This window comes from Osmerus mordax, chromosome 9 (genome assembly GCF_038355195.1).
Source record: "Osmerus mordax isolate fOsmMor3 chromosome 9, fOsmMor3.pri, whole genome shotgun sequence".
In the NCBI taxonomy this organism is placed as follows: Eukaryota; Metazoa; Chordata; class Actinopteri; order Osmeriformes; family Osmeridae; genus Osmerus; species Osmerus mordax.
The window spans coordinates 2899223-2926814 of NC_090058.1; the positions used below are offsets into that span (position 1 = coordinate 2899223).

The following is a 27592-nucleotide window of genomic DNA, read 5'->3' on the forward strand; positions in this document are numbered from 1 at the left end:
TGATGGATGGACCTGATAGGAAGAATTGGCGAAGGGCCAGAAAATTATGGGCATTAACTTCCCTGACAGAATGAAAGTGTACGATTCAGGCGTGATTAAAAGCTGTGGCTGAGTTTCCGCTGTGGATTGAATAGGTAGTCTGTTTATACATCCTGTAAAGGTGACTTTGGTGGCTTCCCTTACATGTGACACATAGTCTGTTTAATCTCGGGGGTGTGGTGTCCTTTGGGGAGATGTTGTCCTTAGATTAACAGGTATGAAGCTCCGCTTCGGTGGGACTTTGTTAAGCCATTTGCTAATGTGTAATAATGGATTCTCCCGCTGCCAAGTTTATGGGACATTTTTCATCTAAAGTTTTACTTTTAATTTAGAATAACATTTGTAATTTGCTGTCAGTTGTTGCAGGCACAATATAGGGTAAACAGTATGTCATGTCAAGTATATGACTGTAAAAAAAATTGCAGCAAGTCTAAAGTCATATTGTTGCTTATCGTGTATGAATTTAGTTGATAAGCAGAGTTTATACAGTATGGAGTCTAAATGCACCCTATCTACATTAGATTAAACGAAGGATTATAAAGCGAATCCCGAGGCGGGAATAGAGTTGAGTTGCTACATGATGTGGCCTAGTGGAATCCTATCTTGAGAGTACTGGAAGGATCCCTAAAAGCCCACATGTTAGTAGCTAGGTAGTGAATATTCCTGGTAGAACATACTTTAGTCTGTACTGCATTTGAAAGCCTCCGGGATGCAGACTGCCCCGGGGTCTTTCTGGTATAGCCTAGCAATCTTCGCAATCAGGCTCTAATGCTAGCAGCAACTGGTTCAGATTATGCTCAGGAAATCCTCGGTGCTCTCTGTTCAAAACAATTTACTCTGACATGAGCCGAAAACCTAGTGAATTGGGGACGTACTGTAGTAGGTGTCCTCAATTTATTATTTCAATTTTTTTTTGTTTATGCAAGTGATGAAATAGATTTCGTTAAATTTGTTTTCATCTGTGTTTTCACTTTGTCCTTTTTTAGTCTTTTATAGGCCTATTCTTCTAATTATTCAGATAGCATAATTGTCATAAGTGTTAATATTATTATTGAAGGCTATTTATCAGTATTATGTCCTTATTTTTTATCTATTTTATATTGTAGTTCACAACTGGAGATGTCCATAGCCGTGTTCAAGGTGAGGATGGGATGACCTCAGATTGCAGATCTCTATCTATTAAAGAGGAAAATTACAATTAGCCTAACTGAAATCGTTGACTTGACGTTTTTGTCTTTACCTTTTTATCAATTTGTTTTCTTGAGAGGATTTTTAAAAATAGGTTATACATACATCTCAAGTAAATACCTTTTTCTATTAGGCTACGCCTTAAATGAGGTTGTATGAAGACACGTGAGCGAGCCTTCTGCAGATGGTGTCGCTTTTCCGTGGCCCAGAACCGACAGAACAAACACTCGGAGAGAGAAAAGTAAACACGGCAACACAGACCTAATGATCCGCAGCGCTCTTGGAGCACGAGGGAGCTAGCTTTGCCTTGAGCAATACACTTAATAGATATCGCTAACGAAACGCTGTACGCCCAAATGTCGCCAAGCATTCGCTTTTTTGTGTTATGTAGCCCACACCACATCGACTGGTCAGATTTGTCAAAGATTGTCACTTCAGATTGGCCGAGCATGATAAGATAGGTGATTTTGATTAATTTAAATATTTGAAATCCTTCGTAATTTCTAAATGTACGCAAATATTTAGGCTACCAATGGACCATTTGCTTAGATGTTAGAATATTATCATAGTACATGTGCTCTCTGCAGTACAGTTGCCCTGGTTTTGTATAGGCCTAATTAAATAGTCTAGATTGGGATCATTTAAACGGAGCTATAATGACATTCATTTTGAGTTCTAACTAGCCTAAAGCCTACATTTCAAGCCAGGTCCGTGTTTTATCTAGCCTATACAGACCTACAAATAACACACATGAGACAAAATGACGATTTTTGTTTTATTGGAAACTTATAATTATGACTCTAGGCTAAGGAAAACTTTGCTTCTAAGTTTCCATAGCAGGAAGTTGCTATAAATTTTTTGTCTTAACAAATATCATAAATTAAGCAAATGGGCAGTCCAGTTAGCCTAAGTGTTTCGTTGAGTTAAGAGTTCTAGAACGGGGCCTATGATGGTACTGTTTTCACGGACAGGAGGGTAGGCTCCTAGTGGCTATAGAATAAGCGCGTAAAAGAATTGCGTTAAAGCTCTAACCAAATTTAACGACAGACAAGTCAGTCTATAGTTATAAGGTACCATAGTGTAATTTCATATATGTACTTAATCTGATCATGTTATCAGTCTTTTAGAAGAGATTAGGTAGTCTTTAGGACCCTAGATCCACAAGACTAGATGTTAGCGGTCCCAACAACGAGTCTTGAAGTTGGTGCGGGTGTCCGTGCATTCCATGCACCGACTGTGCTCCACCGAGGCCCGTCATAGGGTAAGAGGAGGCGCTGGGGTGACTCATGTTTCCCTGGAGCAAAAGCACAGAGTTCTGATCGGGGCTTTGCGGTGGAGAGAATTCATCCTCCGAGCTGGACATCAGCGACTTGCCGCCGTCGAGGGGAGACAGCTGGTTCTGTTTGTTGTTACCGGCGTTGTTGTTTTCACTGTTCTCTCTGAGGAGAAAGAAATGGGGGAAATTGTAAAATATTGAATCTGGTAACGCCGGGGGTGCTGTGAGGACTTATGTTAAAAGTTGTCAACAACATCGAGAAGCCTACGTTCTCATGAGATCAAGGCCGACCCATTTGACAATGTTGCTGTTAATTTTTATAGGCCTAGCTTGTTGTTAAGTTTACTTTTTTATGTTTTAGGGGTCATGGTGGAGTTATCTCAGATGCAATAGCACTACATTTTATTGTTGAAAGATGCTTGCATCAGACATTTTAAACCCATCTGGAAAAACAAGGTAAGACTTTGAGGTAGGCCTATTTTACAATAAATTCAGCAATCCACAGCCTGGTCGACATTCAAATTCTATTCTATTATTTTTAAATAAACAAAACGAATCGGTTAGTTTTCATTTGATATCTCCTATAGAAGCCCACACAAACTATGGCCAATCTTATGTGACAACAGGCCGTTAGTTTAAATCATATTTTATAAAGGTTATTACAGTGACTATTGCCTACATAACCAGTGTGTTGAGTTATGACGCTTATGTTTCAAGTTAACTTATAGCATTAAGTCCAAATCTTTTACATTAGGTGTGTAAATACAATTCTCATAAATTCAGGTTAACATTAAGTATAACAACATACATCCCAGAAGCATGTCACCAAACACATTTACAGATTAGCGGTTTTAGATTAATATGAATCTACTACAACCACATGATCACGTTCTATTCGTTTTTTTCCCCATCCATATATCACAATACATCACAATATGTCACAATGTATGACCCTTAGACTTTTAACCTACCTTTCTTTAGCCTCAGCCGCTCTGTCTCTCTGCCGTCTGTTTTTGAACCAGTTGCTGACTTGTGTAGTGGTCAATCCCGTGGCTTCGGCCAATTCTCTTTTTTCCCTCGGGGAGGGATAAGGGTTATGCGTGTACCACTCTCTCAGAACACCCCTGGACTTCTCCTTAAAGCAGTAACTTGTCTCCTCGCCGTCCCATATCGTGCGGGGCAAAGGGAATTTCCTCCGGACCCTATACTTCCCCACGGCTCCGAGTGGTCGGCCGCGCAATTTCTCCGCTTCCACGTAGTGCGCTTTCAGCCACAGCTGCTGTAGCTTGGGATGGTTGTGGGGCGAAAACTGGTGGCTCTCCAGGATCTTATAGAGCTCCCTGAAGTTCCCTCGGTGGAATGCGACCACTGCCTTTGCTTTGAGTACGCTCTCGTTCTTGTGGAGGTGGTCGCAAGCGGGTAGAGACCAGAGGAAGCGTCCTAGTCTCTCCAGGTTCCCTCCCTGTTGCAGCACCTCGCATACGCAGGCGACCTGCTCTTGAGTAAACCCAAACGACGGTAATATTGACATGGTGTCTCCTCCGACCAAGGCTGGTATCCAAAATGATGCCACGCGCTTTCTTGACTAGGCTACTTTTTTACTGGTTTGTTATTGTGTTCCAGAATCCACTGCTATCCGTTCGTGGAATATCCACTCCACCCCTGATGCGCACGGGAGATTCGGATGTTGATTGTTGGGACAATTTGTTCCTGTTGGAGATATGTCAGGCTTAAAGAGAGAGCTACGCGATTCGTTGATTGGCTCTCCTTCTGCCCTATACCCTGGCAGCCGAGCAGAACTGAGTTTGCAGCTCCGTTTCCTCCCTGGAGGGAGTACGTCAGGGGCTGAAATCGGAGCGCCCCCACCCCCAATCACTCTGCGTTAGCTGAGGGACCAGAGGTATACACCTAAATGCTAATCAATTATTACAGACCTCATAAAGGCATTTTTACCATGTCACCTAGACCTATCATTGTTTCTTAGTGAGAGTCAGAAAAAAAAACCTTGATTCTCCCGTCCTGTGGTCGATACAGGGTTGGCCTAATTTATTGGATGCCATGCATTATCAATTATCGCAGTTAACATGCCTCATCTCACCACCACTTTAATTGCATGCACATTGTATACATTTCCCTCCTATATTCATAGTCTAATAATTAACAAGTAGTTAATTTTATGAGGTGATATAATTTAATAACTTCCTATGACAGTTAGACGTCCCACTCTAGATGCCACTGCATTTCAGACTGAAAATAAATGAATAGCTTCAGTATGTGAAATTAAACTGGAATTTCAGCTAAAATAATACAAACTAAATATGGCATCCCAATAATGAATTTGTAGACTATACCGAAGTCTGTCATATACAAAGGCCTATTGACAAAACATTTAGGCCTAATAAACGTATGAAATTCAATTAGATGTTTTATGTTTAGCCTACATACCTTTGCCACTGAAGTCAATGTAAATATTGACTGGAAGACTGGTTGAATTTACAAACCAGGCTGACTTTATTATCTGCATAATAAATAGCTAGACAAAAGCAGACTGTGTCATCATTTAGATTTAGGGCATAGGCCTATACATCCTAACTGTTTAACATTTTCAAAATGCCAACACGAATACAATACAATTGTATAGGCTATTTGCGCGAATTATTGCAGTATTTAAGACTAGGTCATGCAGACCTACATTTATATTTCAGACCTTTGCAAGGCTTAGTAGGCTCCGTACTGTCTCCATGTTGTGGGGTGAAACGTAAAACCAATCCATTAGTAAATGAGTTCTGTGTGTCACGGGTTCTTGGTCGTTGACTTGTTGTTTTGTGGGACTGATCATATTTCCTTATCTTTACCAAGATTTGTAACTTGATTCGATGCAATAGGTAGCCTACGTGAAAAATTTCTTTACAAAGCATTTGAAAAATGTTCTATATATATCGTATAGGGTTAATTTGGTATTTTATGCCACTATAGGAGCGTTGCATGCTCTGAACAATTGTTTTGTGCTGTCAGAGGAAAATAAACTGGCTACATCTCTCATCAGATGGAGCAAATATAGTCTACAGACAAATTACATTTTGATATAAATTCATGAAGAAAACTTATTTTTTAAATGAAGATGCATATTGCTGTTTAACTAAGAACAAGGAAACGTGATGTCCGAAATGTGTGTAGGCCTAACAAGTTTACATTTAACAATGCATTTTTGTTATTTAAAGGCCACTCAGAATTGAAATACATGAGTTTTATTATAGGGAAATCCAGAACTTGTGTGCCATGCTTAATGTGTCGTTAACACAGTCTTTATAATCTTATAATGACGTTACAATCTATATAGAAAGTAAAAACCAGGAAATCATAGAAAGTAAATATTGTGAGCTCTCTCTCCTTCTGCCGCACATTGGGCCTATATGGGGCTCGCTCCGCTCTGTTCTGTAAAGCCCAGTGCTTCAAATGAGCTGTCTGATGAGCCGCTCTCGAGTTTCTCTAATATCTCTACCACATTGCGCCGCGCCTCCTCCTTTAACCCGAGAAGCCAGGGGGACGTGCCCGATCTCAGGTCGTGATTATTTCAAGATGTGGACTCCCCTCCACTCTGCCCCCGGGCAACGATGACGACTGTCGACGTCTCTGCAACTGCACACCGCACTGCTGTGTGGATGGGGAAGGGATAGAGAAAGAAAAAAGCCACACAAATACATCCCGAGAAAGCACTTTATAAAAATGTCACCATATCTTATATCAAACAGTCTGTTTCGTTGTGAGCCTTTTTTCTTAAGGAAAAAGAAAAATGAAAGTCCAAGAAGGCCAGTTCACACAAGTTATAGCAGATGGTTTCTGCTAGGACTAAATCAAAAGTGCTATTTCAGCTGTTGACTGGAACAATGCCTATACTGTTCAATTTGACTGAAAATGTGGAATGTATGCTTTGCAGTCCAGCGGCGTTTCAGGATTTTTGACCTGGTAAATTGAATCAACCAATATCATAATGTTGTTTTTTCAGTTAAAAGATAGCTTGAAATTTCTCACCCATTCAAGAAAACCATATAGTCCGTCTATCATATCAGTGTAGTTTTTAGCGCGTTTTTTATATTGAGTTGGGTTAATGCCTAGAGGGCTGTATGGGCTTTGTATATTAACATTGATTTGAGGCATAATAAGAGAAACGTTTTTCAGAACCCCCCCCCCCACACAAAAAAATGGCCGGTATAGGCCTTCCTTTAGACCCGGCCTGCACATTTTCCTGGACGGGAATTAGGCTACATCACATTTATTAATTTTCCAGAGACAGATCTCTTGAACTTAAGTGACACATTCGTGAAATACACAGAAACGGTTGCTCCACGCATGCACAAAACACAACACAACTGTTGACATGAGTGAGTTAAATGAAATTGGAGCCGCAATTATCAGCTTAACAGAGTTTCCTGTCATGTTGGAAAATTAGACCTTGTACAAGAGCACTGCGGTCACCCCCCATCAAAATCATTATGGCTTACTTTTCTCAGAGGTCCACACCAACACAGACCAACGAGCCTATGCTGTGTGCCCATGATCTCTGCTGCAAAGGCTACTAGGCTAGCCTATATCCTTTTTTTGCAAAGATTTTGTAGGATAATTTGTTGGATAATATTTTTGGATGATTAGGCGTATTCAAATACTTAGTTCAGAGATAGAACAACGTACACATTTATGACGAAATGATGATTTAGCATTTCAGTTGACGATACAGGTGTTGTCTTAACATAGCCTATTTTTTGTGCCCATTGGCAGGGAGGGGGCGCCAGCTTATTAACAACGTCGAACCGTTGAATAGGATGACTTAATACTCAGTGCTATGCCCATTTATTTCAGTCCTTTTACAAACCGTGGATTTATATTTTCAATCGAGTAAAAATAAATAAAAAGCTTCATGTTGACTGTATTACAGAATGCAGCATGACTCCTCCCTGATTTTGAAAGTGCAACTTGGAACGTCAAAAATAACTGTCACGGTCTTACGCCACTCAGAAACTAAAACTTCTCAATAGTCTTATCTGCGTTGCTGCTGCTACAAAGTGTTTCGCAGGGAAATACATTTGACCAGTGTGCTGTGGACATGATGTAGCCTCCCAGCTGGTGCGTCTCTCTCACCATATCCCATTTCAGCGGGGAACACACACATACACGCACGCCCACACACACACTCGCACGCACGCACACACAAACACTCACACGAACACGCACACACACAAACACTCACACACTCACACACACTCACACACGTTATGGCACATTTGGGGCAGGTCCGCAAGAGCACATTTACACCATTATCCAACACATGTTAGACGTTGCCCTATAGTCCAGAATCAGCAATTGAATCTTACAAGGTCCCACCTTTCCGTTCTAAAGTAGATGATGGACTAGACTATGAAGCAGGTAGGGCCTACAGATATTTCTCACGCTCCATATCAACTCATATAGGTAGCCGATACTGAAAAAATATAGATTCGTATTGCCAAACACTGGTTGGAAATCATCGTGAGAACATGGCGATATGTTTGAGATGACGACCGAGAGGCCTATACCAGTCTTTCCGTAGCTAAATTCAAAAAAGGTTTTTATAACAAGAACCATCTGAAAATCGGTTACTTATAGAACCATTTTCAGGTCCGTCAAGTACTGTACTGGTCCCTACATTTTTCCCTCTGACCTGAAAAGGGTATGAGTGACGGTTGGAACCTTAAAAAAGGCACAGACAAAAATTATTCCTTTAAAAAAATATTTTATAATTATTTTGTATTTAAATAGCTTTAGCCTATATGGGACTTTTTAGAGTGTCAATAACCGAAAAGCTATTTATTTTGAAGGTATATAAACGTAAGCAGCCCATAGACTGGTAGTGGTGGGTCTGTTGGAGCGGTGCAGCTTTTTGCGACCCCTGCCCTCTCATTAGTGGAACGTGGAGCAGAAGAGTACTGCGCTCCCCAGGTCATGTTACATATGGCTTGCAGTCTGCTGCGCCGCATTAAATGTCAGCTTTGAAACCATCCAAAAGATCAGAGGTCACCGTTTTTAATAAGGCCTCGGTTCTGGGGGGTTCCCTGTTTTTACTGCTCGTCCGTCCATGCTTTACAGTGCACGTTTTGAATTGTCGATAAAATGATCCGTTTACAGTATTTGACTTGCTCCTCTTTTTGGTATGGTATTGCACTAAACATAACAACATGGCAAATAGTAACTTTTGAATAATTTCCTCTAAATTCAAAATCCGGTAGTATAAAAGTATAAGTTTGAATCACTTTAAAATGTTTATATAATTATGATACACATATATATTTTTACTCTCCACATACTAAAACAGGACTATGTTGGGTTTAATAGTTTATAACAGGTACTGAATAGCTGCTCTTTTCCTCTCTAATCTACAGGCACAATGAAAAGGTGGAATTTGGAGTTTGCTGTAGCCCCCTCCCCGTGAGACCTGCAGAACATGGGCTCCCGTTGCCAATGGGCCATTGTACTGAGCTCCAACAAAGACGTTTTCACCCTCTTCAATATTACAGGAGGTGTCACCTGATACCTAACAATCAGCTAATCCAATGCCCATGGCGACAAGGTCACCTGTGCACAGGTAACTTTACACCGGTTGCTGCCTCTCTCTCGTTCCTGCCCTCCCTCTTTCTCTCCCCGATCCTCAACTATTGAGTGAGCCGGGACAAACACCTTCTGTTTATTTGGGTCATCGGCAGATCACATAATTCCTCTAACAAGGATACACACAGTACTAAGACAAGGTCTGTAGTCCGGTCCCAGACACTGCAGTGTTCCCAGAAATCCGTCCATCCAACCGTTTGTCCATCTCTTCATCTCATCTACCTCGTTTTATTCTTGCGAGCCTGTAGATGTGAGTCAGAACTGGGCGGAAAATCATAGACAATCCCCCAAAGCTATGAGTGCCATTCAGACCTTCTCTGGACAGAGACCCAGTGCTTGTGAGTGACAGCACTTCAGATTAGTTCTTCCATATGTTGGGTGAGGGAGACAGGGAGGGCTTGCTCAGTGCTGGCCCAGGGAGAAGGCCCTTGGACAGGGCTGTGGGGAACACAGGACCCCCCAACCCTCAGAGCAGTACCTCTGGAAATCTCATTGCTGTTTATTTGAATTACGGGGGCTGAGATGAGAAAAGGAGGGCTAATGAACTCCAGGTTGCCAGGCATGTGCAAACGATCACTACCGGTTTGCAGAGAGCAATTCTCGGCTGGATGGATTGCTCCGTGCTTGTTATTTCCTCATCCTCTTAGTTCGGCTATTTAAGATTTTTTAGAGGTATGTATTCTGTCTAGTAAATAATTCACTTTAGACGCACAGGACTATATACACCAGATATCATAGATATGTCTCCAGATATTATCTCCAGATTAGGTTATATGTGTGCAAAGGAAACATAATACAACAGAGCTGACTTGTATTTTTATAAATATAAACTTTTAATGTGGTATGGAGATTTAGAAAAATACATTCACATCATTTCAGATTACAAACATACAGTTCAAGCTAAGATATAAAAAAAACTGCAAAAACAATCTCTGTTACCAAATGTCCATGGCTCATTTTTGGTATATGATGTCAGAGCAAATAGAAGAAATGCCCGTGGTAGCATTCTCCTACTGAATGTGGGCTTGGGTTAGGAAGGTTTACAAAGGAGGTGAACATGTATACACTCATTCTTTTCTTTTCGATACATGAGGTTTAGAGATGGGCAAATTGAATATAGAGTAAATCTCTGTCGCATTTGCCTAATCTGTTGTGAAGATCTCAAAATATATTTCTTTACCCATGACCACGAAAACGTAAGGGACATTTCTCCTGACAGGAAAGGTGGAGTAGCCTTCATCAAAGGACCTGTGATGTCACTGTCTCCACATCAGTCAAAAAAGGTGTGACAGCACTTCTGCAGTCACAGTCTTTGTTACTAAGAACGTTCAAAATGAAAAGGCACAGGTGACCGTGATCTTTTTTTCGAATAAAGGACACAGCCGAAGTCTTCCTCTGTACACGAGCAGCACTCCAGTGAGGATGAGATGCTCGGCTCTGCTTCGACAGGGTCTCCTGCTGTGTCCATACAGACACTAACCGCTGCTACGCTGACATGTGCTTGCATTTAACTCAGTAGAAAAATACAATTTGATTTGGAGAAACACTTTAAAATGGGAAGATTGATGGGATAAATCAGTGGCAATTAGATTAGAAATTTCCATGAAATGCAGCAGTTTATGAGAGATACTAGGTCTATTACACTGCTTTTGAGTATTTTCTTCAGCACCTGTTAAAGCTTGAAATTGGTTTATTAATACCTAACGAGTGGCGCTGTGTATGATGAGGTTCGCTCTGTCATTCTCACATTCCAAGATGAGTACAGTATTCTCTGGTAGTGTTGGGACCTTGGTAGTGCAAATCCGGACGCGGGTCAACACATTCTGACATTCTACAGTGTAGGGCAGAAAGGCACATTCGTTTTGAATCACTCAGCCTACTTGATACAATATACATCGTGAAAGCCAGGATGAAGATACCGAGAAGGTTTGGAAAGAGTTCCAAGGATTGTAGGTGCTTGTTGGAGAGCGTACTTGCATAATTCCATGACTACCGCACACAGCTTTATTTGTATGCAGTTGTGCAGTGCAGCTGAAGTGGTTTTTTAGTGAACATTTCCACATAGCTCTCACCCTTCCCCCCTACCAAATGACCTTTTTGGTTTGACCCAGATGACGCATTTAGTTTGGAGGAACATCCTGGTCACATGACTTGACATTCCAACACCTGCCTCAGTGGATCAAATCCTCTCAACAGGAAGTAGCAGGTGTTGTCTATATAAAATGCACACATAAAACATGGTTTAAAAGCATGCAAATTACCTCTGCAATATGAAAATAAGAGTTGGTTCTTACATCTGTTAGATGTTAAGGAAAGATTAAGGGGCTTTAAAAAACAAGATGTGTATGAATTCATGTTACCAGTCTTGGGGTGGGGTAAAGGGGGTTATGTCTGAGTGCACTGTAAAGTAACCGAACGCAACATTAGCAAATAACTTAACATTTATAGGAAATGAATGGTAAAAAAAAAACCACACACACGAAAGTAAAAAGATTCACCACATCACTGTTTGAGCAGATACGAGTGCTTATGTAGGGTCATAGGTCACAGGTTAAAGGTCAGCCATGTCCTCATCCATCTGCACTGTCTGTAATTTGGCCAGCTCTTTCTCCTCCGCGGGCTCCATCTCCCCACACATGACCCGCCCCATGTGGTTCCCCCCAGCCTGGCCCGTGCCGTCTCCCTTGTCCTCCGACACCTCCATGTAGCTGCTGTTCATGCCGGAGCCCAGTAGGTGCGTGGAAGCCTGTTGGTTGTGGCCCCTGATGTACTCAGTGGGATGCAGGTGGTGGCCGGCTGGGTCTGTGTGGGCCATGAGTGGGGTGCTGACAGTCAGAGTGGTGTAGACCTCAGGGTCCGCTCTGGACGAGCTGACCGTGGAGACATCGGTGGTGGGGGGCCTCCCCCTGCTGGAGGGGATCTCCTCGGAGCCAGAGGTGTAGCTGAGCTGGCCAATGGAGTCCAGGTGAAGCCCATGGTGGTAGGAGTACACTCCACCTCCACCCTCCAGGGGCTCCTTCTTGATGGAGGTCTGACCCGTGGTGCCCATGTAGAGCACTGTGCTAGGGTGCAGGGGGGTCAAGGTCATTTTGTCCTGATGCTGTGTCTGCTGCTGGTAGGAGTCCTCGTTGGAGGAGCTAACCGCTATGTTGTTCATTTGGAGGGTACCTGGGGTAAACACAGAACAGGTCAGCACATAACTTTTTTGAATTTCTTGATCTACAAACGTGGTTTTGTGTCGTCTCGTGGCCGGCCGTTCATCCTCTGTGGAGTTTTCAAAAACTCTGGTCTCATTCGGACTTTACTATGTTTTGACTGGAATGGACTTGAAACCTCTGCTGTATCTCTCACACACTTCATAGTTCTCAGAGTTGACCCTGAGAGCCTCGGGAGAGTAGAGGTTTGATGTAGAGCCTGCTACGGCCAATAGGAAGGTGTTTTTCTCTTTTGTTGCCGTGGCATGGATTGTCTGCCTTATGTCAAACTACTAACTACTAAAGTACCATAATGACTTCTTCCTTGTTAGTGCATATTTGGGGCCATGTGATTGTCTGAAACATGTTCCCCTCCTCTCTCCCCTGGAGAACTATAGAGTGTGTAATGATGATGAGTGATGATGACTTCAGAACGTGCTCTGGAGTTTGAGGACCACCAAACCCCCCCCCCCCCGTTAAATGTGTGTGTGTGTGTCTGAGAGAGACAGATACAGAAAGAAAGCAAGAAAGAAAGCAAGAGAGAACCTCCTTCAACATTGTGTTTAGTAACAATCTTCTGGGCTCAAACCCAGAGTCAGTCATGTTAAATCTAAACTCATCTCAATCATATTAAGCGTACTGGAGACTGGATGACTAACCTTCTGCCTACTCATACATTATTAAGAAGGGGAAATGGGGTTGTTGTCATGATATCATGTAGGCTTGTAGTATAGGACTGGACGGAGAATATATTTTGTTTGTATTGAATTGTTAGGTATAAAATATAGAAACTGAATCAGTGATGGACATAAAATGACATAAATGAAGTTCAATAAATCAAAAACGAATGTGAAAATCGAATGTGCTCCTAAAATAGTCCTGAAAGAATTAAAGTAATAAAGGGGCCAAAACAAGCTTGGACAAAGCAGTATATCGACTTCAAGGTGTTGTGAACCCACCTTGTGAAAGAGCAGAGGAGGATCCAGTGGAGAGCTGCAGGGAGGGCAGGCCCACCGTGCTGTTAAGAAGCGCGGAGCCGTCGCTGTCAGCGACCCCACCGGGAACCTGAACCAGGCTGTAACCTCCCAGCTGCAGAGCCCCCGAGGAGGAGCTGAACGTCAAGACTGAGGAACCCCCGTTCTGGGCCCCCATGCTGTGCACCCCCTCCAGCTTCACCTCCGACCCGTTCACACAGTCTGGGTAGGAGGCGTACTGCAGGCCCGAGTCCACGCCAGACCCTCCCAGACCCTTCTCCTGGGCTGCCTGCATCTGCATGTCCACACCAGAGCCCCCCAGCTGCACCCCTCCAGAGGGCCGCAGCGGATTGAAGGCCAGGGGCTGGACACCAAGATTCAGCCCGTTGAAGAGGATGTTGCTGGGGGCCTGGAGGTAAGACGAGCCGCCGTTGTGGAACACGGTGGAGTTGTTGCTCGTCACCAGGTTCCCGTTGAAGAGCACCCCGGTGCTGGATCCAGGGGGCATCTTGATGTCTCCTATTTGTTGGATGATGACCCCACTGTCCAGAGAGCTGGTTTGAAGGGGGAGGCCTCCATGGGAGATGGTTCCGTCGGAGGAGTTTGAGAGGGGCCTGGGAGAGAGCTCCTCCTGCCCTTTGCTAGACTCATCCTCGGTGCTGTGGTTGCCATCAGATTCACTGGAGGGAACGATTGGGAAAGAAAGACAAAGTGAGAAATGGTTTCAAAGAAAACTGTTTGGAGTGTGGAGGATATTTGACTAGTCCAAAGCTGTTTCGCATTAATTTCAATAATTATTCACTAACAAGTGAACAGCTTTTGCTTGCATTCATAGATTATTTCAAACATAATACTTCTGAAAGAACTTGATTTGATAATTTACTATGATTATTAATTTTCCGTTTTTGAATTAGCGTACTGTTATGCGGTTTCACCAATGGTCTAAAAGGAACATTTGTTCCTAAAATAATTCTTCTTCAACCATAACGTCAACCATTCAACTACCAGCCAAGACAGGCGTACCATTTGGCGCTATAAATATCGGGGTGACAAATGCCAACGGTCTCAGCGTGACAACACAAATGGTCAAAGACTTTTATTTGTAACGAGTTCCGTGACTATCTGCTTTTTAACTAAACTGACCGGTTATACTATGTTAAAATGGGGGGTTAAGTTTATATTGCAGCAATATTTCACGAGAAAACGAAACAGCTGCCCCTCCTTCAAAAATAGAAAATAAGTCTGTTCCTGAAATAAAGTTCGTTTAACTTCCAGATATTTCAGTTTAAACCCATTGTCCTCAAAGTAGACTACTTAGATTAAACGAGGGACAAGCCATGACAATGAATTGCAAAAGTCCTTTAATGCGTAGCAATTCCTGACATCATCTTTCACGAGTGTGTGTGTGTGTGTGTTAGTGTATGTGTGTAAAGGAGAGAGAGACAGACATAAAGAAAGAGAGAGAGAGGTCACCTCCACCAGGTGCGCGCGTGCTTTGTTCACAGAGAAGACAACATAAAAGAAGAATATCAGTCTGGGGGTGGGGGATTACCAAATGAAAAGCTCAAAGGAAGCTTTCCCGATTCCCCTTGCCTCAAGAGAAAAAGTAAATACGCAAATTATTTAGCCTATGTACTGTGGTAAAACAAAAAAAGTGGGTTCAGTGACACAGTGAAGTCTAAATATTTATGGAAATTCCAAGTAAATAAAAGACATATAATCAAGAACTAATTAAAAAATAGAAACCAATTTAAATAAGCTTAGGATTTTTGGAAGAGTCATTTTTGTTGCTTATGGTCTCATGCCCTAGCTACACTAGTCGTGTGAAACCCGATCTGAATGACAACCGCCTCATATTTCAAAACATTAGCAGCGTGCTTTTACGCACACTTAGTTTCGTAATTAAGCTAAGATAATAATTAACGCTGTCAAGCTACGCAAAAAGTGAGCTGTGTGCAATAATAAGAGGACGGGTAACAGCAGAAGGTGTCAGTATAGGCACTAAGCTATGTTTACGCCGTTCCTTTGCAAGCCTTATTTGTTCAAACAACTTCAGATTTGCTTAATATAAATGCAGACAATCAGTCTATACTTGAGCTATTTAGTAATGCGGGAGTATTTTGTTATGTGATCGGTCCTTTTCTTTCTCACCTTTTCGATTGTGCTTCGGAAGGATTTCTGTCCCTCTGTCTTCTGTTTTTGAACCAGTTGCTAACTTGGGTCAAAGAGAGTCCTGTGATCTTAGCGAGGTTCCTTTTCTCAGCAGGAGAAGGGTACCTGTTCTGCTTGTACAAATCCTTCAACGCGTTTCGAGACCTCTCTTTGAAACAGTAAACTGTCTCTTCCCCGTCCCAGATAGTCCGAGGGAGAGGGTATTTTCTCCGCAGGCGATACTTATCCACTGCGCCCAGGGGTCTCCCCCGCGCTTTCTCTGCCTCGGTGTACCGTGCCTTGTACCACAGGTCTTGCAACGACGAATGATTTGACGGGCTGAAGCTGTGGTTTTCCAAAATACTGTAGAGCTCCTGGTACCGAGCCTGGTGAAAAGCAACAAGAGCTTGGGCTTTCAGGATGCTTTCGTTGCCGCGTAGTAAGTCACTTTGCGGCAAGGACCATAGAAACCTGGCCAGCCGGTCCACATTGCCTCCCTGCTGCAGTGCCTCACAGACGCACGCTACTTGCTCCGGCGAAAATGCCAGCGAGGAAGTCGCGCTCACTAGAAGTTCAGTGTGGACCGCATCAGTGTTCGAAGTGGCGCGCTCCATAGACAACTCCGCGGTATCCAGCGCCAGAAGCTTGATGCACTCTCGCTTGTCCGTCTTCACATTTTCCTTCTTGATGTCATTTGCTGTTGTGACTTCTACTAGGGAAGAAGACATTTTTCAAGCCTTCCTGGTAAGTCACTCCTCCCTGGTTTCGGCAAGCCTTTAGCCGATCAGGTTACCTCCTCGCCATGCAAACGCGATCGAATATCTGACAGCAGCTGTAAGTGGATAGCTCTCCCCTTTCGTTCCAACGTGACTTTTACTCTGCGGGAACTGTAGCAAGAAGGGGCATTGGGGTCTAACTGCAGGAAAGCAACGCGATTGGTTGAAACTGGCTAGGCCAGGGAGGAGCGATGGCGCTTCAGAGAGGATTGTTTGGTTTCGAGCTGTCAGTCAAATATGACGCACTGTATTTTAAAGTCTCACCTGTGCAAGGTGAATGTGTTGACTTTATCAAAGAGGTATATTCTTGTTGTGAACCTTTAAAATCAGCATATGATATGGTCAGTTTCTTGGGTTTGAAAGCAGATGATGGGAGATGAAGTACACACATAACATCCAACGTTCTTTTAATTTATATCATGTAATCAATTATCAGTACATCTCGAAACAACCTGATTAAGATTTATTTTTATATCTAGCCCCCCCAGTAAAAACGTAAGTGTTTCTATTTGTGATGAGAAGGATTACAGTATTTCTTCAGCTACTTATTAGACTATCTTACCTCTGATAAGACTAACTACTAATTACAACTAAATGTAGCCTATTAAATTAATGAGACCGTTTAGGAACCGTCAGAGCAAAACAGCACCATCATAACACATTTAATTAATAGCCTTGCATTTTTATATTTATTCCTGTAATTTACAGCAACTTCAGCATTATGTAGGCTACTGCTGCCCACAGTGTTCTCTCTTTTTCTTTGCCGAAAATTATATTTGTGTTCGTTACTTCTAACATGTGGCATGTCCGTTGTACCATACTGAATTAGCTGAATCATCCAAGTCATCATAACATGTTGTTCAGGTCCGTTTGGTGCGTAAGTGGAACGATTAACTAGGAACTGTTCTTATGACTCACGTGCTCCCCCGGAGCACATTAAAGTGACTCGGTTTACTTTCTGCGAACAGTGAAGGAAATCCTTGTTGTTGTCTGTTTACTTAAGTATTGTGTTTTGTTGAAAGAAATGGATGACCAAGGGTGTCCAAGATGCAAGACAACAAAATACAGAAACCCGTCCCTGAAACTGATGGTGAACGTTTGTGGACACACATTGTGAGTAGATGCAAAAGCATCATTTAAGGAAAGTTAGCTCGTTAGCGTTAGCTAGCTGTATCAGTGCCTAAGTCATTAATGAGGTCTACCTAAGTTCTGGATGAAAATACGTTAATATAGTTGTAGGACTGCGGTGTAATTTAATACGTGCCAATCTGTTGATTACGCCGCTGTAGAAGTATACATTTGATTATGTTTAGTAAGCGATCAATTACAGTAACTGTTAATGGTGAATTAATTAGAAATTTTGAAAAGCATGAGTTTCCTTTGGGAAATGCTGTATATCCCTAAACAGTGGCTTGCCTCAGGGAACCAGATAAAAAAAAGATTTCATATGAATAGGCTACATTCTATGAACCAGAATGTCAAAACTCAAGCCTAACCTGACTTGATTTCTAGCTAGTAAATAAACCATTCATCCAAATTTAACCTCTAACCTACTTTTTAATCAATGATTTGTGGGAGAAGAAGATAAGGTTACAGAGATTTTTTTTATACATATCCCTATATTTCTGTGTAAAGAATTCCTCAAATATGCCTTTTGAAACTTTAGGGATGAAGAACTGATGAATTAACTGGTTGACATTGAATGGTGAATTTGTGAATGTCCTTGGATATGCAAATGTAGCTATATTGTTGACTGTACAATGTATGGACCTGCCCCTGGGTTCTCCTTGTGGGGTGTCACAGAACTACTTTCCGTTCATGAGCCTCATGCAGTAACCGTGGAGTGAAAATGCAGGAATATGTCTGTCTGACCCTGTATGTTTATTGACCGAGCCATCAGGAAGTGGCCAAGCTTCGTCATCTGGTCAGCAGTCAGCACACTCATAACTCACAGCATCTGTCTGGACTCTTCCGAGGGTCACATGGGGAGAAAATTGAAATGATTTGGCGATGAAGCAATTTAGAGGGACGTCCTTGCTCAGGTCACCTTGTGGGGGGGGGTGGAGAAGGGGGGGCTTCTCCTGAGCCAGTTTACCACGTAGCCTGATCTAGGAAACTGCAAGCTCCACACACGCACACACACCACTGTTGAGTGTCACTATTTACTGCACGTTAGTTATAACGCACTAAATGGCGAAATGGGATTTCGCCTGTAAATTTTTTTGGTGAAAAACCTTTCATTCTGTTTATGGTTTGCTTCCCTCCTGAGAAGATGAGTGTTTCTACTTTATTTTTTTTCTGACTCTACCTGAGTTTTGTGAACGGACTTTTCTGCCCCTATCAGTCTGTGACCTGTGTGACTGTCAGACCGCTCGGCAAGGTCTCTGCTCTGGCGGAGAGTCCTGCTGACAGCTGACAACGCTGGAAGGCCGTTCCAGTTTTGGCTGTCCTGTGGGCGGCAACATGGCGGCCCTCCACCTCTCTTCTGCCACATCTAAATTTATACACCACGATGTACATTTAATGTCCCTGGTGCCAGAACTGCTCCCCCCCCCCCCTCCTTTCGTAATTTATGACTTGCGCACAATGACGCAGGGCCAGTGTCCTTTGGTATTAGATGGCTGGCGTTGGGCATGTTGATGAAGGGCTGCCACCAGGACAGGGTGGCAGCCCTTGTCCAATAACCGAAGATCACCTACCTTGTCCAATAACCGAAGATCACCTACCTTGTCCAATAACCGAAGATCACCTACCTTGTCCAATAACCGAAGATCACCTACCTTGTCCAATAACCGAAGATCACCTACCATGTCCAATAACCTGTTCTAGTTTTGATGAGGTTTGGGCTTGTTCTCGTAAATGAGCAGACTCGCCTCGGAAGCCTCTCTTAGAACCTTGTGTTTTCTTTTTTTTTTTTGCCGGCTGTGGTATTAGGTGTCATGGCAGAGAAGCGGAGTCACAGCAGGTTAGCAGAGGGATGGCCTGATGGTGTCCACACAAAGCAGGCTGTTGTGTGGACCCAGGCGCTGCTGTGGGAGACCCCAGCATGAAGAGGGCTTCCTGGACAGGTGATCCAGCCCCTATAGCTGCATTGTTTGTACCTTTTCTTGAATAGGGACAGAGAAATGGAGGCAGTGTTACTGGCCCTTAGGGAAGAGTGTGTATGCGTGTGTGAGAGAGAGTATGTGTGTGTGTGTGTGTTGGGGATGGGGGGTGGGATCTCTGCTGAGCCAGCCCTGTTTACCTCCCCCCTGACCTGCTGACAGCTGCAGATGGGAGAGATAAGAGCCAGGAGCAGCGAGCAGGACAGGTGAGATAGAGGGAGAGGACGCTGGAGAGGGAGGGAGAAAAGGAGAGAGGTATGGATGGATGGAGAGAGGGGGAGGGGGGGGGGAGGGAGGGAGAAAAGGAGAGAGGGAGGGAGTTGCTACTCTCGCTCAACAATTGCTACTCTGCCACAGCGACAACAACAGACCCTGGAGAGGGTCTGATAGTGCAAACTATCAGTGTGTGACGTTGAATCGACACATATGGTGCCCCCCCCACACACACACACACACCACTTTCATGTAACAATTAAAGGACTGTCCCATGTAACAAACGCCAGGGTGGAAAAATGGCAAGTTCACTCCGAAAGTCTCCTCCCTCCAATCCTTATGGGTTGGGCTCTAGAATTACACAGGATTTCCCTTGTGGACGGTCTGTTGTGTGGTCCATTTATGGGGCAAGGGGGCAAACTGCACCCCACTCCTGGCCCTGTGTTGATGAATGGCTTCTTTGTGGGCCTGTGGAAACAAGCAGAAGCCCTCCTTCCACCTCCATATGGCGCGGCCTATACATCTCCCATAGCCTGGGGCCACAGTGAACATCTGCCCCTACCGAGGTGGACTTGAGCGGGGTGTCTCATTGCTCCCAGTGACCAACTGTGCGGCTTAGTCTTGTCTTTTTTTGTGTTTTTTGTTGCTGCTAAATGTAGATGTTTGTTAGGCAGCTTCACGTTTGGAGGTGGATTGTGTGCTGAGCGATCCATAAGGTATGCTTTTATTCATCATTTTTTTGGCCGGTTTGGCTAGTTTGCCCCAAATCTGATAGGCTGTGCATAAACAGGTAAAGGCCATGGCTCTGCAGTTTCCTCCCTAATGGTCTTTTTGTTTTGAATTCTGCTGAGGGGGTGAAAACGTCTGCTTGATGTTCCTTTCATTAGAGATCTAATGGACTCGTCTCTGGAGGCGCTTGTGACAGCAGTGCAGTCTTCACCCTCTTCTTTGACTTTGGAAACTATGATTCAAAAAAATCCCCCCCCAAATCATCCAGATGGTTTAAAAAAAAATAAAACAAAAAAAAAAAGATCCAGTCTGTTTCCCAGTGTCCCAACATGGCTCTTATTGTTGGTGCTTTAAGATAGTGACAACATTTGGAAACCAGATGTTCTCCTTCCTCCTGAAGGTGGGCAAGAGCAGGAAGCCCACTGAAGGTGAATTCCTGTGGAATAAAGCTCCACAGAGACTTAATTAAAAGGCTGGACTGTGCAAACGTTTATCCTGCCCCTCCACCCCGCCTGTCGCCTACTTAGGGGAGATTTAGGGCTGTTTCCATTGTCTTCTGGGCTCCCTCCCCTCTTGAGTGTGACGGATGGGTAAACGCCTACCTGCTTAAAGGTGTGATTGATGAGTAAATACTGGTTGTCCCCAAGGTGGGTCTGGATGCCGCTGGGCTGTGGTGGAGTTGGGGATGAACGTAACCCTAATCCCCCTGCCATCATAAATCTCTTCCTTCTGCGGTGGAACAGGCCGCATATGAGCTGGTGCTGATGGGAGGAGGCCTGATCCAAGCTGTCCGTGACATGTAGCACTGGGAGCTACGTGGCTAACTGACTGAACAGTTTTTACAAATAAACGTGCTCTCCCCCCCCCCCCCCCCCCAGGGCAGACTGACATTCTTTGGCAGAGGTGTGTGTGTGTGTGTGGGTCAGGGGAATTATTCTGTTCATTTCCAGCCATATAAAGGAGTCTCAGAAAGATCCAACACCAAGCTCCAACAGACAGCCTCGTAGTCTTATTTGGAGTTGAAATGAATGTTCAGCACTTTTAATAGTCAACGCATCGGACGCCAGCAATGACTGAAAACAGAAGGCCTATAAACTAATAACTGAAACTGCATCTAAACTATAATAATAATATATATAATAATAACCTCTGAAGTTGGCCACAGTTGAGGATGGACAGTGGTGATAGTTATTTACTGCTGTTGTCCAAAGGCTGTGTGTTTGTATAAGTGTGTGTGTGTTATAAAGGTGTGTCTTTACCCTCCTCAGATGCGAGAGCTGCGTGGACATGCTGTTTGTGCGCGGCTCGGGGAACTGTGTGCAGTGCGACACGCCCCTGAGGAAGGGAAACTTCCGGGTTCAGCTCTTTGAGGACCCTGCGGTGGACAAAGAGGTGGAGATACGCAAGAAGGTCCTCAAGATGTAAGGAGGGATTGGAGGGGAGAGAGAGAGAGAGTGTGTGAGTGTGTGAGTGAGTGAGGGGGAGAGGGGGAGAGAGAGAGTGTAAGAGAGAGAAAAAAAAACTGAGTGATTTGGTGTGAGTGAGTCCGAGGGGGCGGGCTCTGGCCTGTGTTTGTGTGTGTGTGTTCACATCACCCCTCCCAATTCTTAAGCTGTCTTTGTCTTAGTCATTATGACGTTTGTTTTGTAGACAAAGACCTCCCTCCAGGGGAGCTCAAATTGGAAGGCTCTTTCCCTGCCACATTTCTCACCTCACACCCTCTGACTGTTCCTCTCTCTGGCGTTCGTTTTTTTACATATTTTACGTTGCTTAAGTTCCTAATATAACATTTTATGTGTTGATATTCAGAGATGGCAAAAGTACACACATCGTTCGCCCAAGTAGAAGTACAGACACTCAGATAAAGTACTGACAGCACTTTCATGTTAAAGAAGTATGGGCTCTGACATTTATTCATTAGTCATTACTACTACCTTTTTTGTTTGTTGTTAAAAACAATCACACACAGCATGACTCAAAGTTTTTTCTAAACACATTTTTTGCGAAGAATGTTTCAACCTTTCAAACAAAGCTTTAAATATATATTTGTTTTTAATCTTTCCAAACTGCCTTGCTGTAGCTTGGTAGGCTAGCTTACGTTTGTTGTGCGTGATAGCCAGGAAATGAAAAAAGGCGCTTGGTGACAATAAATAATATTGATCATGCCACCAAATACAGATTCAAACTAAAGTAATGAGCCTGGCTTTAAAATGTAGGAAGTAAAAAGTACAGATATTTGTGTAAAAAATTTAAGGAAGAAAAGTAAAAGGTTGTCCGAAATCTTTTTTGTAAAGTACTGATGCCAGAAAAATATACTCAAGTGCAGTAACAAAGTATTTGTACTCGTTACCTCCCATCTCTGTTGATATTGGATATGGTCAGACTTGATTTAATGACCTGAAGAAGAACAAAAAGAGACATTTAATTCCACCTTCTCCAATTTCTTCTCCACAGTTACAACAAGAGAGAATTTGACTTCCCCAGCCTAAAAGACTACAATGACTACCTGGAGCAGGTGGAGGAGATAGGTGAGCCAGGTCACTGCACTGGACAGGGCTCAGAGACAGAGTGATACACGCTCTCAGGGTATCGATTCTTCCCAGGTCTTGGCAGACACAGAGCTGTTCGACAGCCTTCAGAGCCAGCCAGGGTCAGGGTTCAGACTGTATGTCTGCCAACGCTAGATACCTCTCACTTCCAACACCCTGAACTGTGACAAGATTGGCCCTCACTCTGGCCAGTGCATTGTTAACCTTATCGTGGACGATAGACTGTGTTATGCAGGACTTCCTGTGTGCTTCTCTCCTGTGTCTAGTCTATAACTGGACCAACAACATAGATGTTGACGGCACCAAACAGGTCATCGAGCATTACCAGAGAGAAAACCGGGGCATCATTCAGAGGAACAAGGCCAAGCTGGTGTGTACTCGCTACGCCACACCGCGTGGAGACATGACTGATAAGTGAATGAGTTCATTCACTCAAACTCATTCATTCACTCGCTGACTCACTCACTACTGCTCTTTAAGGGAGTTAATTTATTCACCCACTCATTCACTCAGTCAATTTCTAACCAAGTCACCCACCCTCCCTTTCTCCCTCCCTTTCTCCCTCCCTTTCTCCCTCCCTTTCTCTCTCCCTCCCTTTCTCTCTCCCTCCCTTTCTCTCTCCCTCCCTTTCTCCCTTTCTCCCTTTCTCCCTTTCTCCCTTTCTCCCTTTCTCCCTTTCTCCCTCTCTCCCTCCCTCCCTCCCTCCCTCCCTCCCTCCCTCCCTCCCTCCCTCCCTCCCTCCCTCCCTCCCTCCCTCCCTCCCTCCCTCCCTCCCTCCCTCCCTCCCTCCCTCCCTCCCTCCCTCCCTCCCTCCCTCCCTCCCTCCCTCCCTCCCTCCCTCCCTCCCTCCCTCCCTCCCTCCCTCCCTCCCTCCCTCCCTCCCTCCCTCCTGGCTGCAGACCCGGGAGCAGGAGGAGCTGGAGGAGATGCTGCTCCTGGAGAAGCAGGAGGGGGAGCAGAGGCGTCTGGATCTCCTGCAGGACGAGCAGAGACAGCTGCAGGCCAAGAGGAAGAACAAGCAGGCTCTCCTGGACGAGCTGGTGAGACACACACACAACCAGCCACACACACACAACCAGCCACACACACACACACACACAGAGCAACAGTCCAACAAGACGCCAAAAAAGTGAAATTATGTTACTTGGAAGTGGTCTTCAGGAGGCAGGGCCACAAAACATGAAATATGGAGACACAAGGAGTCGTTAAGAGCTTATTACGACTCCCCTCCTCGGGTCTGCTGTCGAGTTCCCCTCCCTGCATTGTTGTCATTCTGTGATTTCAAAGCCTGCTGGCTCCATTGTGTTTAGCTGCAGGCTTTGGAAGTGATTGTCCTGTTGAGCCGCCTGCTGTGGAGTACTCCAGGTAGCAGTTTAAGCTGTGTGTTTGTTTGTTTTAGCACTGGCTCTGTTGTCTGTTACCAAATGACAGAGCAGTTCTGTCCCCGCAGGGAGACACACACACACACACACACATCTACATACACTGTATTTTGTATAGGCTAGGAGCCTCTCTCTCACACGCACACAACACACACACACAAAGTAGTGTGTGTGTGTTGTGTGTGTGTGTTGTGTACATCTGTGCTCTGTACATCCTAATAAGGAGCCATGATTGGATCAGGCTGTTCATTATTCTGCTCCACACCGCTCTGGTGATGAGTCCGCCCCGTCAGAAACGCCCCGCTCTGAGAGGAGTGCCGGGCCCCGTGTTCCCAGACCTCTGCGCTTGGCAACGCTCCACGGCAGAGATTGAAGCGTCCGACCTTCAGTTAATGGAGGTGAAGGCGGCACAGTGTTCCTCCGCCCGCTCATCTCCAGCAGCACGGCCGGCACCCACACTGGGCCGGCTACGTTCGCCTGCTAGTTCATCGCGTTTAGGGAAGCCTAGGGACATCATGTGTAGTTTTCGAGCCTTCTGAGTCTAGGACGTTCTCAGCGCGACAGGTCAGGAGAGGTGCAGAGTACGGCCGTGTCCCAGGGGGTGCATTGATGAGCCTGTGCGTATGTGTGTTACATGTACATTTAGTCATTTAGCAGACGCTCTTATCCAGAGCGACACAGTAAGTACAGGGACATTCTCCCCGAGGCAAGTAGGGTGAAGTGCCTTGCCCAAGTACAACGACATTTTGTCATGGCCGGAATTCGAATCGGCAACCTTCTGATTAATAGCCCGATTCCCTAACCGCTCAGCCACCTGACTCCCAGTGTTGTTTCCCAGGAGCGCTCCCACGTTCCTGCCGCCATCCTGCTGGCCCAGCACAAGGACCGGGCCGTGCAGCTGGAGAGCCAGATCGAGAAGCAGAAACAGGTGGTCAAGTCCACCATCTTCTCCACCGGCATCCCCATGGTGAGTACAGCTGCTCTCGGACTCCCGGTCTGTCCCTGCAGGTTACATTTACATTTAGTCATTTTGGCAGACGCTCTTCTCCAGAGCGACTTACAGTAAGTACAGGGACATTCCCCCGAGGCAAGTAGGGTGAAGTGCCTTGCCCAAGGACACAACGTCATTGGCCTGGCGGGGAATCGAACCGGCAACCTTCTGATTACTAGACCGATTCCCTAACCGCTCAGCCACCTGACTCCTGGTTAGTTAGTTTGGATGCCTCACCCCCTCACCCTAACACCAGGTGGACTCACGGAAACCTCAGAGCCACTCCATGCTTTACTGGATGTTTTTTTTTTTTAAGTCAAGTGTGACAGTAAAGGCAGGGAGAGAGAGTGAGGGGGGGGGTCATGCAGCAAAGGGCTCAGGCCGGATTCTGAGGTGAAGCCTCAGCCTACATGGCGTGTCCACTTATCAGGTGAGTTACCGTGGCGCCCCCAGCTAGCTCGTTAGCAGACCCCCCACAGAGCTCACACGGGGATGCTTCTCATATATAGATTTATACTAGAAATAAGTCCAACTAGATATAAAATGTAAAAACACGATCATCACACTGGGATGTGGAGTGTCAACAGTGAGGGCTCCCTGCTCCAGCGCCCCGTCCTGCTCGGCCACAGTCCAGGGGAGTATGGAAGGCCCTTTGCTTTTTGGCAACGCCTCCGTTTTTTTCTCCATTTCTCACTCGTTTATTTTCATTTCGCCATGATGAGATAGAGCGATGTCATCACTCCCCCCCCCCCCCCTCCCTCAGCCCCCATGGGAGGTGCAGTCGACTTCCCAGAGTGCAGTGGGGTCCGTGGGAGAAACCTTGGTGTAGAGCTCACTCAGTCCCGACCAGGAAGAAAGAAAGTCAGCATTATTTCTGGTTCTTCTGTGTCATGTTTTTGGCTCATGGTTCAGGACACTGAATGGTGGATTGGCCCCACTCTTAATTCCTTCACTACCATGTGAAATGATTCTGTTTGTATTAAGAGTATTAAGTAAGATTAATGAAAGTTTTGTGGAGAGTGTGGTTTCCAGGTTCGATATTCTTAGTCAAACTGCAAACTCATGTAAGTTATCAATCAAAGACTTACGTGCAGATTTTCTCTCTCGCCTCCCTCCAGTCATACCTTGCATTCACATACATGTAGGATTACAAAATTCAACACTTCTCACTCAGATTTCCATTTTAATGTTTGGATTCAGCGATTCCATTTGTGGTTTCGGCACTGGGGAAATCCCACAGCCTTGAACATAGATCGCCTAGACCAATACTCCTTTAAACCCCAAAGATGAGACCAACCCTTTGAACCAGCGATGGAAAGATTCAGTCCAGAACGGCTGTGTCCTGGTGGAGGATGTGGTTGTGTGACTGACTGGAGTCCAGACTGCTGATGGAGAAGCTGAGCGCTGGATGATGGTGTTGTTCTTGGCTCTGACGCCGGCTGGCTTTCCTCACGTCTCTTCTCCCTTGTTCTGCTCGTCCTCCAGGCTGGGGGGGAGGTGCTGGAGGGAAGGGGGGGGGGGGGGGGTGCTGGAGGGAAGGGGGGGGGGGGGGGTGCTGGAGGGAAGGGGGGGGGTGCTGCTGGAGGGGAGGGGGGGGGTGCTGGAGGGGAGGGGGGGGTGCTGGAGGGAAGGGGGGGGTGCTGGAGGGGAGGGGGGGGGTGCTGGAGGGAGGGGGGGGTGCTGGAGGGGAGGGGGGGGTGCTGGAGGGGAGGGGGGGGTGCTGGAGGGGAGGGGGGGGGTGCTGGAGGAAAGGGGGGGGGGGGTGCTGGAGGGGAGGGGGGGGTGCTGGAGGGGAGGGGGGGGGGCAGCCTGCTTCTACCACGCTGGGGGCCGGGTTTGCAGGTGGTATAGGGTATATCCTGTGGCTGGGGCTGGATTCGGGGTTGGGGCTGTTTTTGAGGCTGGACTGAGGCTGGGGCAGGAGCTGTTCCTGAGGCTGGTTTTGAGGCTGGGGCTGGTTTTGAGGCTGGTTTTAAGGCTGGGGCTGGGGCTGGGGCTGTTCCGGAGGCTGGGGGCTGGTTTTGAGGCTGAGGCTGGGTCTGGTTTTAAGGCTGGGGCTGTTCCTGAGGCTGGGGTTGGTTTTGAGGCTGGGGCTGGAGCTGTTCCTGAGGGGCTGTGGTTTGGATTTCCCTCACCTCCAGAAGTCTAGCAGACTGAGATGTGTTTGAATTGGTGGGGCTTCAACAGCGTGTGGTCGGGCTCCTGTGGAGATCTGGTCTCTTTCTTGATATGTTCTTCTGTGGTGTGCTGGTCTTCTGAGCCAGGACTGAGATGCTGTTGAGACCAGAGAAGAAGCCTTGTAGTTAGATCAGTCTGTCTGTTTTACATTGTCCTCAGCAGCGGAAGGGTAAAGGTTAATTGATTGATGTGTCATCAACCTCCACAGC

At 45.4% G+C, this 27592-nt stretch overlaps 3 protein-coding genes across 3 annotated transcripts; 1 reads left to right on the forward strand and 2 right to left on the reverse strand.

The window, feature by feature from the left end:
- Positions 1-1988: 1988 nt before the first annotated feature.
- LOC136949461 (homeobox protein six1b) lies at positions 1989-4242 on the reverse strand. The gene is made up of 2 exons (XM_067243753.1): positions 3475-4242; positions 1989-2666 (listed from the first exon to the last, which is right to left on the reverse strand). Exons 1-2 carry the CDS (start codon positions 4032-4034, stop codon positions 2372-2374), a joined length of 855 nt encoding a protein of 284 aa, XP_067099854.1. The 5' UTR covers positions 4035-4242; the 3' UTR covers positions 1989-2371.
- Positions 4243-9951: 5709 nt separating this feature from the next.
- Positions 9952-16300, reverse strand: six4a (SIX homeobox 4a). The gene is made up of 3 exons (XM_067243141.1): positions 15462-16300; positions 13296-13990; positions 9952-12310 (listed from the first exon to the last, which is right to left on the reverse strand). Exons 1-3 carry the CDS (start codon positions 16187-16189, stop codon positions 11694-11696), a joined length of 2040 nt encoding a protein of 679 aa, XP_067099242.1. The 5' UTR covers positions 16190-16300; the 3' UTR covers positions 9952-11693.
- Positions 16301-17190: 890 nt separating this feature from the next.
- mnat1 (MNAT1 component of CDK activating kinase) lies at positions 17191-26034 on the forward strand. Its single transcript, XM_067243247.1, has 7 exons — positions 17191-17350; positions 21552-21704; positions 22738-22811; positions 23099-23202; positions 23732-23872; positions 25053-25181; positions 25969-26034. Exons 1-7 carry the CDS (start codon positions 17262-17264, stop codon positions 26032-26034), a joined length of 756 nt encoding a protein of 251 aa, XP_067099348.1. The 5' UTR covers positions 17191-17261.
- The last annotated feature ends 1558 nt before the right edge of the window (positions 26035-27592 follow it).

Excerpts from the sequence above, each read along its gene's own strand:
- LOC136949461 (XM_067243753.1), bottom strand. The coding sequence starts at position 4,034 with ATGTCAATATTACCGTCGTTTGGGTTTACTCAAGAGCAGGTCGCCTGC. Across the intron at positions 2,667-3,474 it reads GCGGCTGAGGCTAAAGAAAG|AGAGAACAGTGAAAACAACA; the intron begins GTAGGTTAAAAG and ends CTTTCTCCTCAG.
- six4a (XM_067243141.1), bottom strand. The coding sequence starts at position 16,189 with ATGTCTTCTTCCCTAGTAGAAGTCACAACAGCAAATGACATCAAGAAG. Across the intron at positions 13,991-15,461 it reads TCCGAAGCACAATCGAAAAG|TGAATCTGATGGCAACCACA; the intron begins GTGAGAAAGAAA and ends CGTTCCCTCCAG. Across the intron at positions 12,311-13,295 it reads CTCCTCTGCTCTTTCACAAG|GTACCCTCCAAATGAACAAC; the intron begins GTGGGTTCACAA and ends TGTTTACCCCAG.
- mnat1 (XM_067243247.1), top strand. The coding sequence starts at position 17,262 with ATGGATGACCAAGGGTGTCCAAGATGCAAGACAACAAAATACAGAAAC. Across the intron at positions 21,705-22,737 it reads CGCAAGAAGGTCCTCAAGAT|TTACAACAAGAGAGAATTTG; the intron begins GTAAGGAGGGAT and ends TCTTCTCCACAG. Across the intron at positions 22,812-23,098 it reads GGAGCAGGTGGAGGAGATAG|TCTATAACTGGACCAACAAC; the intron begins GTGAGCCAGGTC and ends TCCTGTGTCTAG.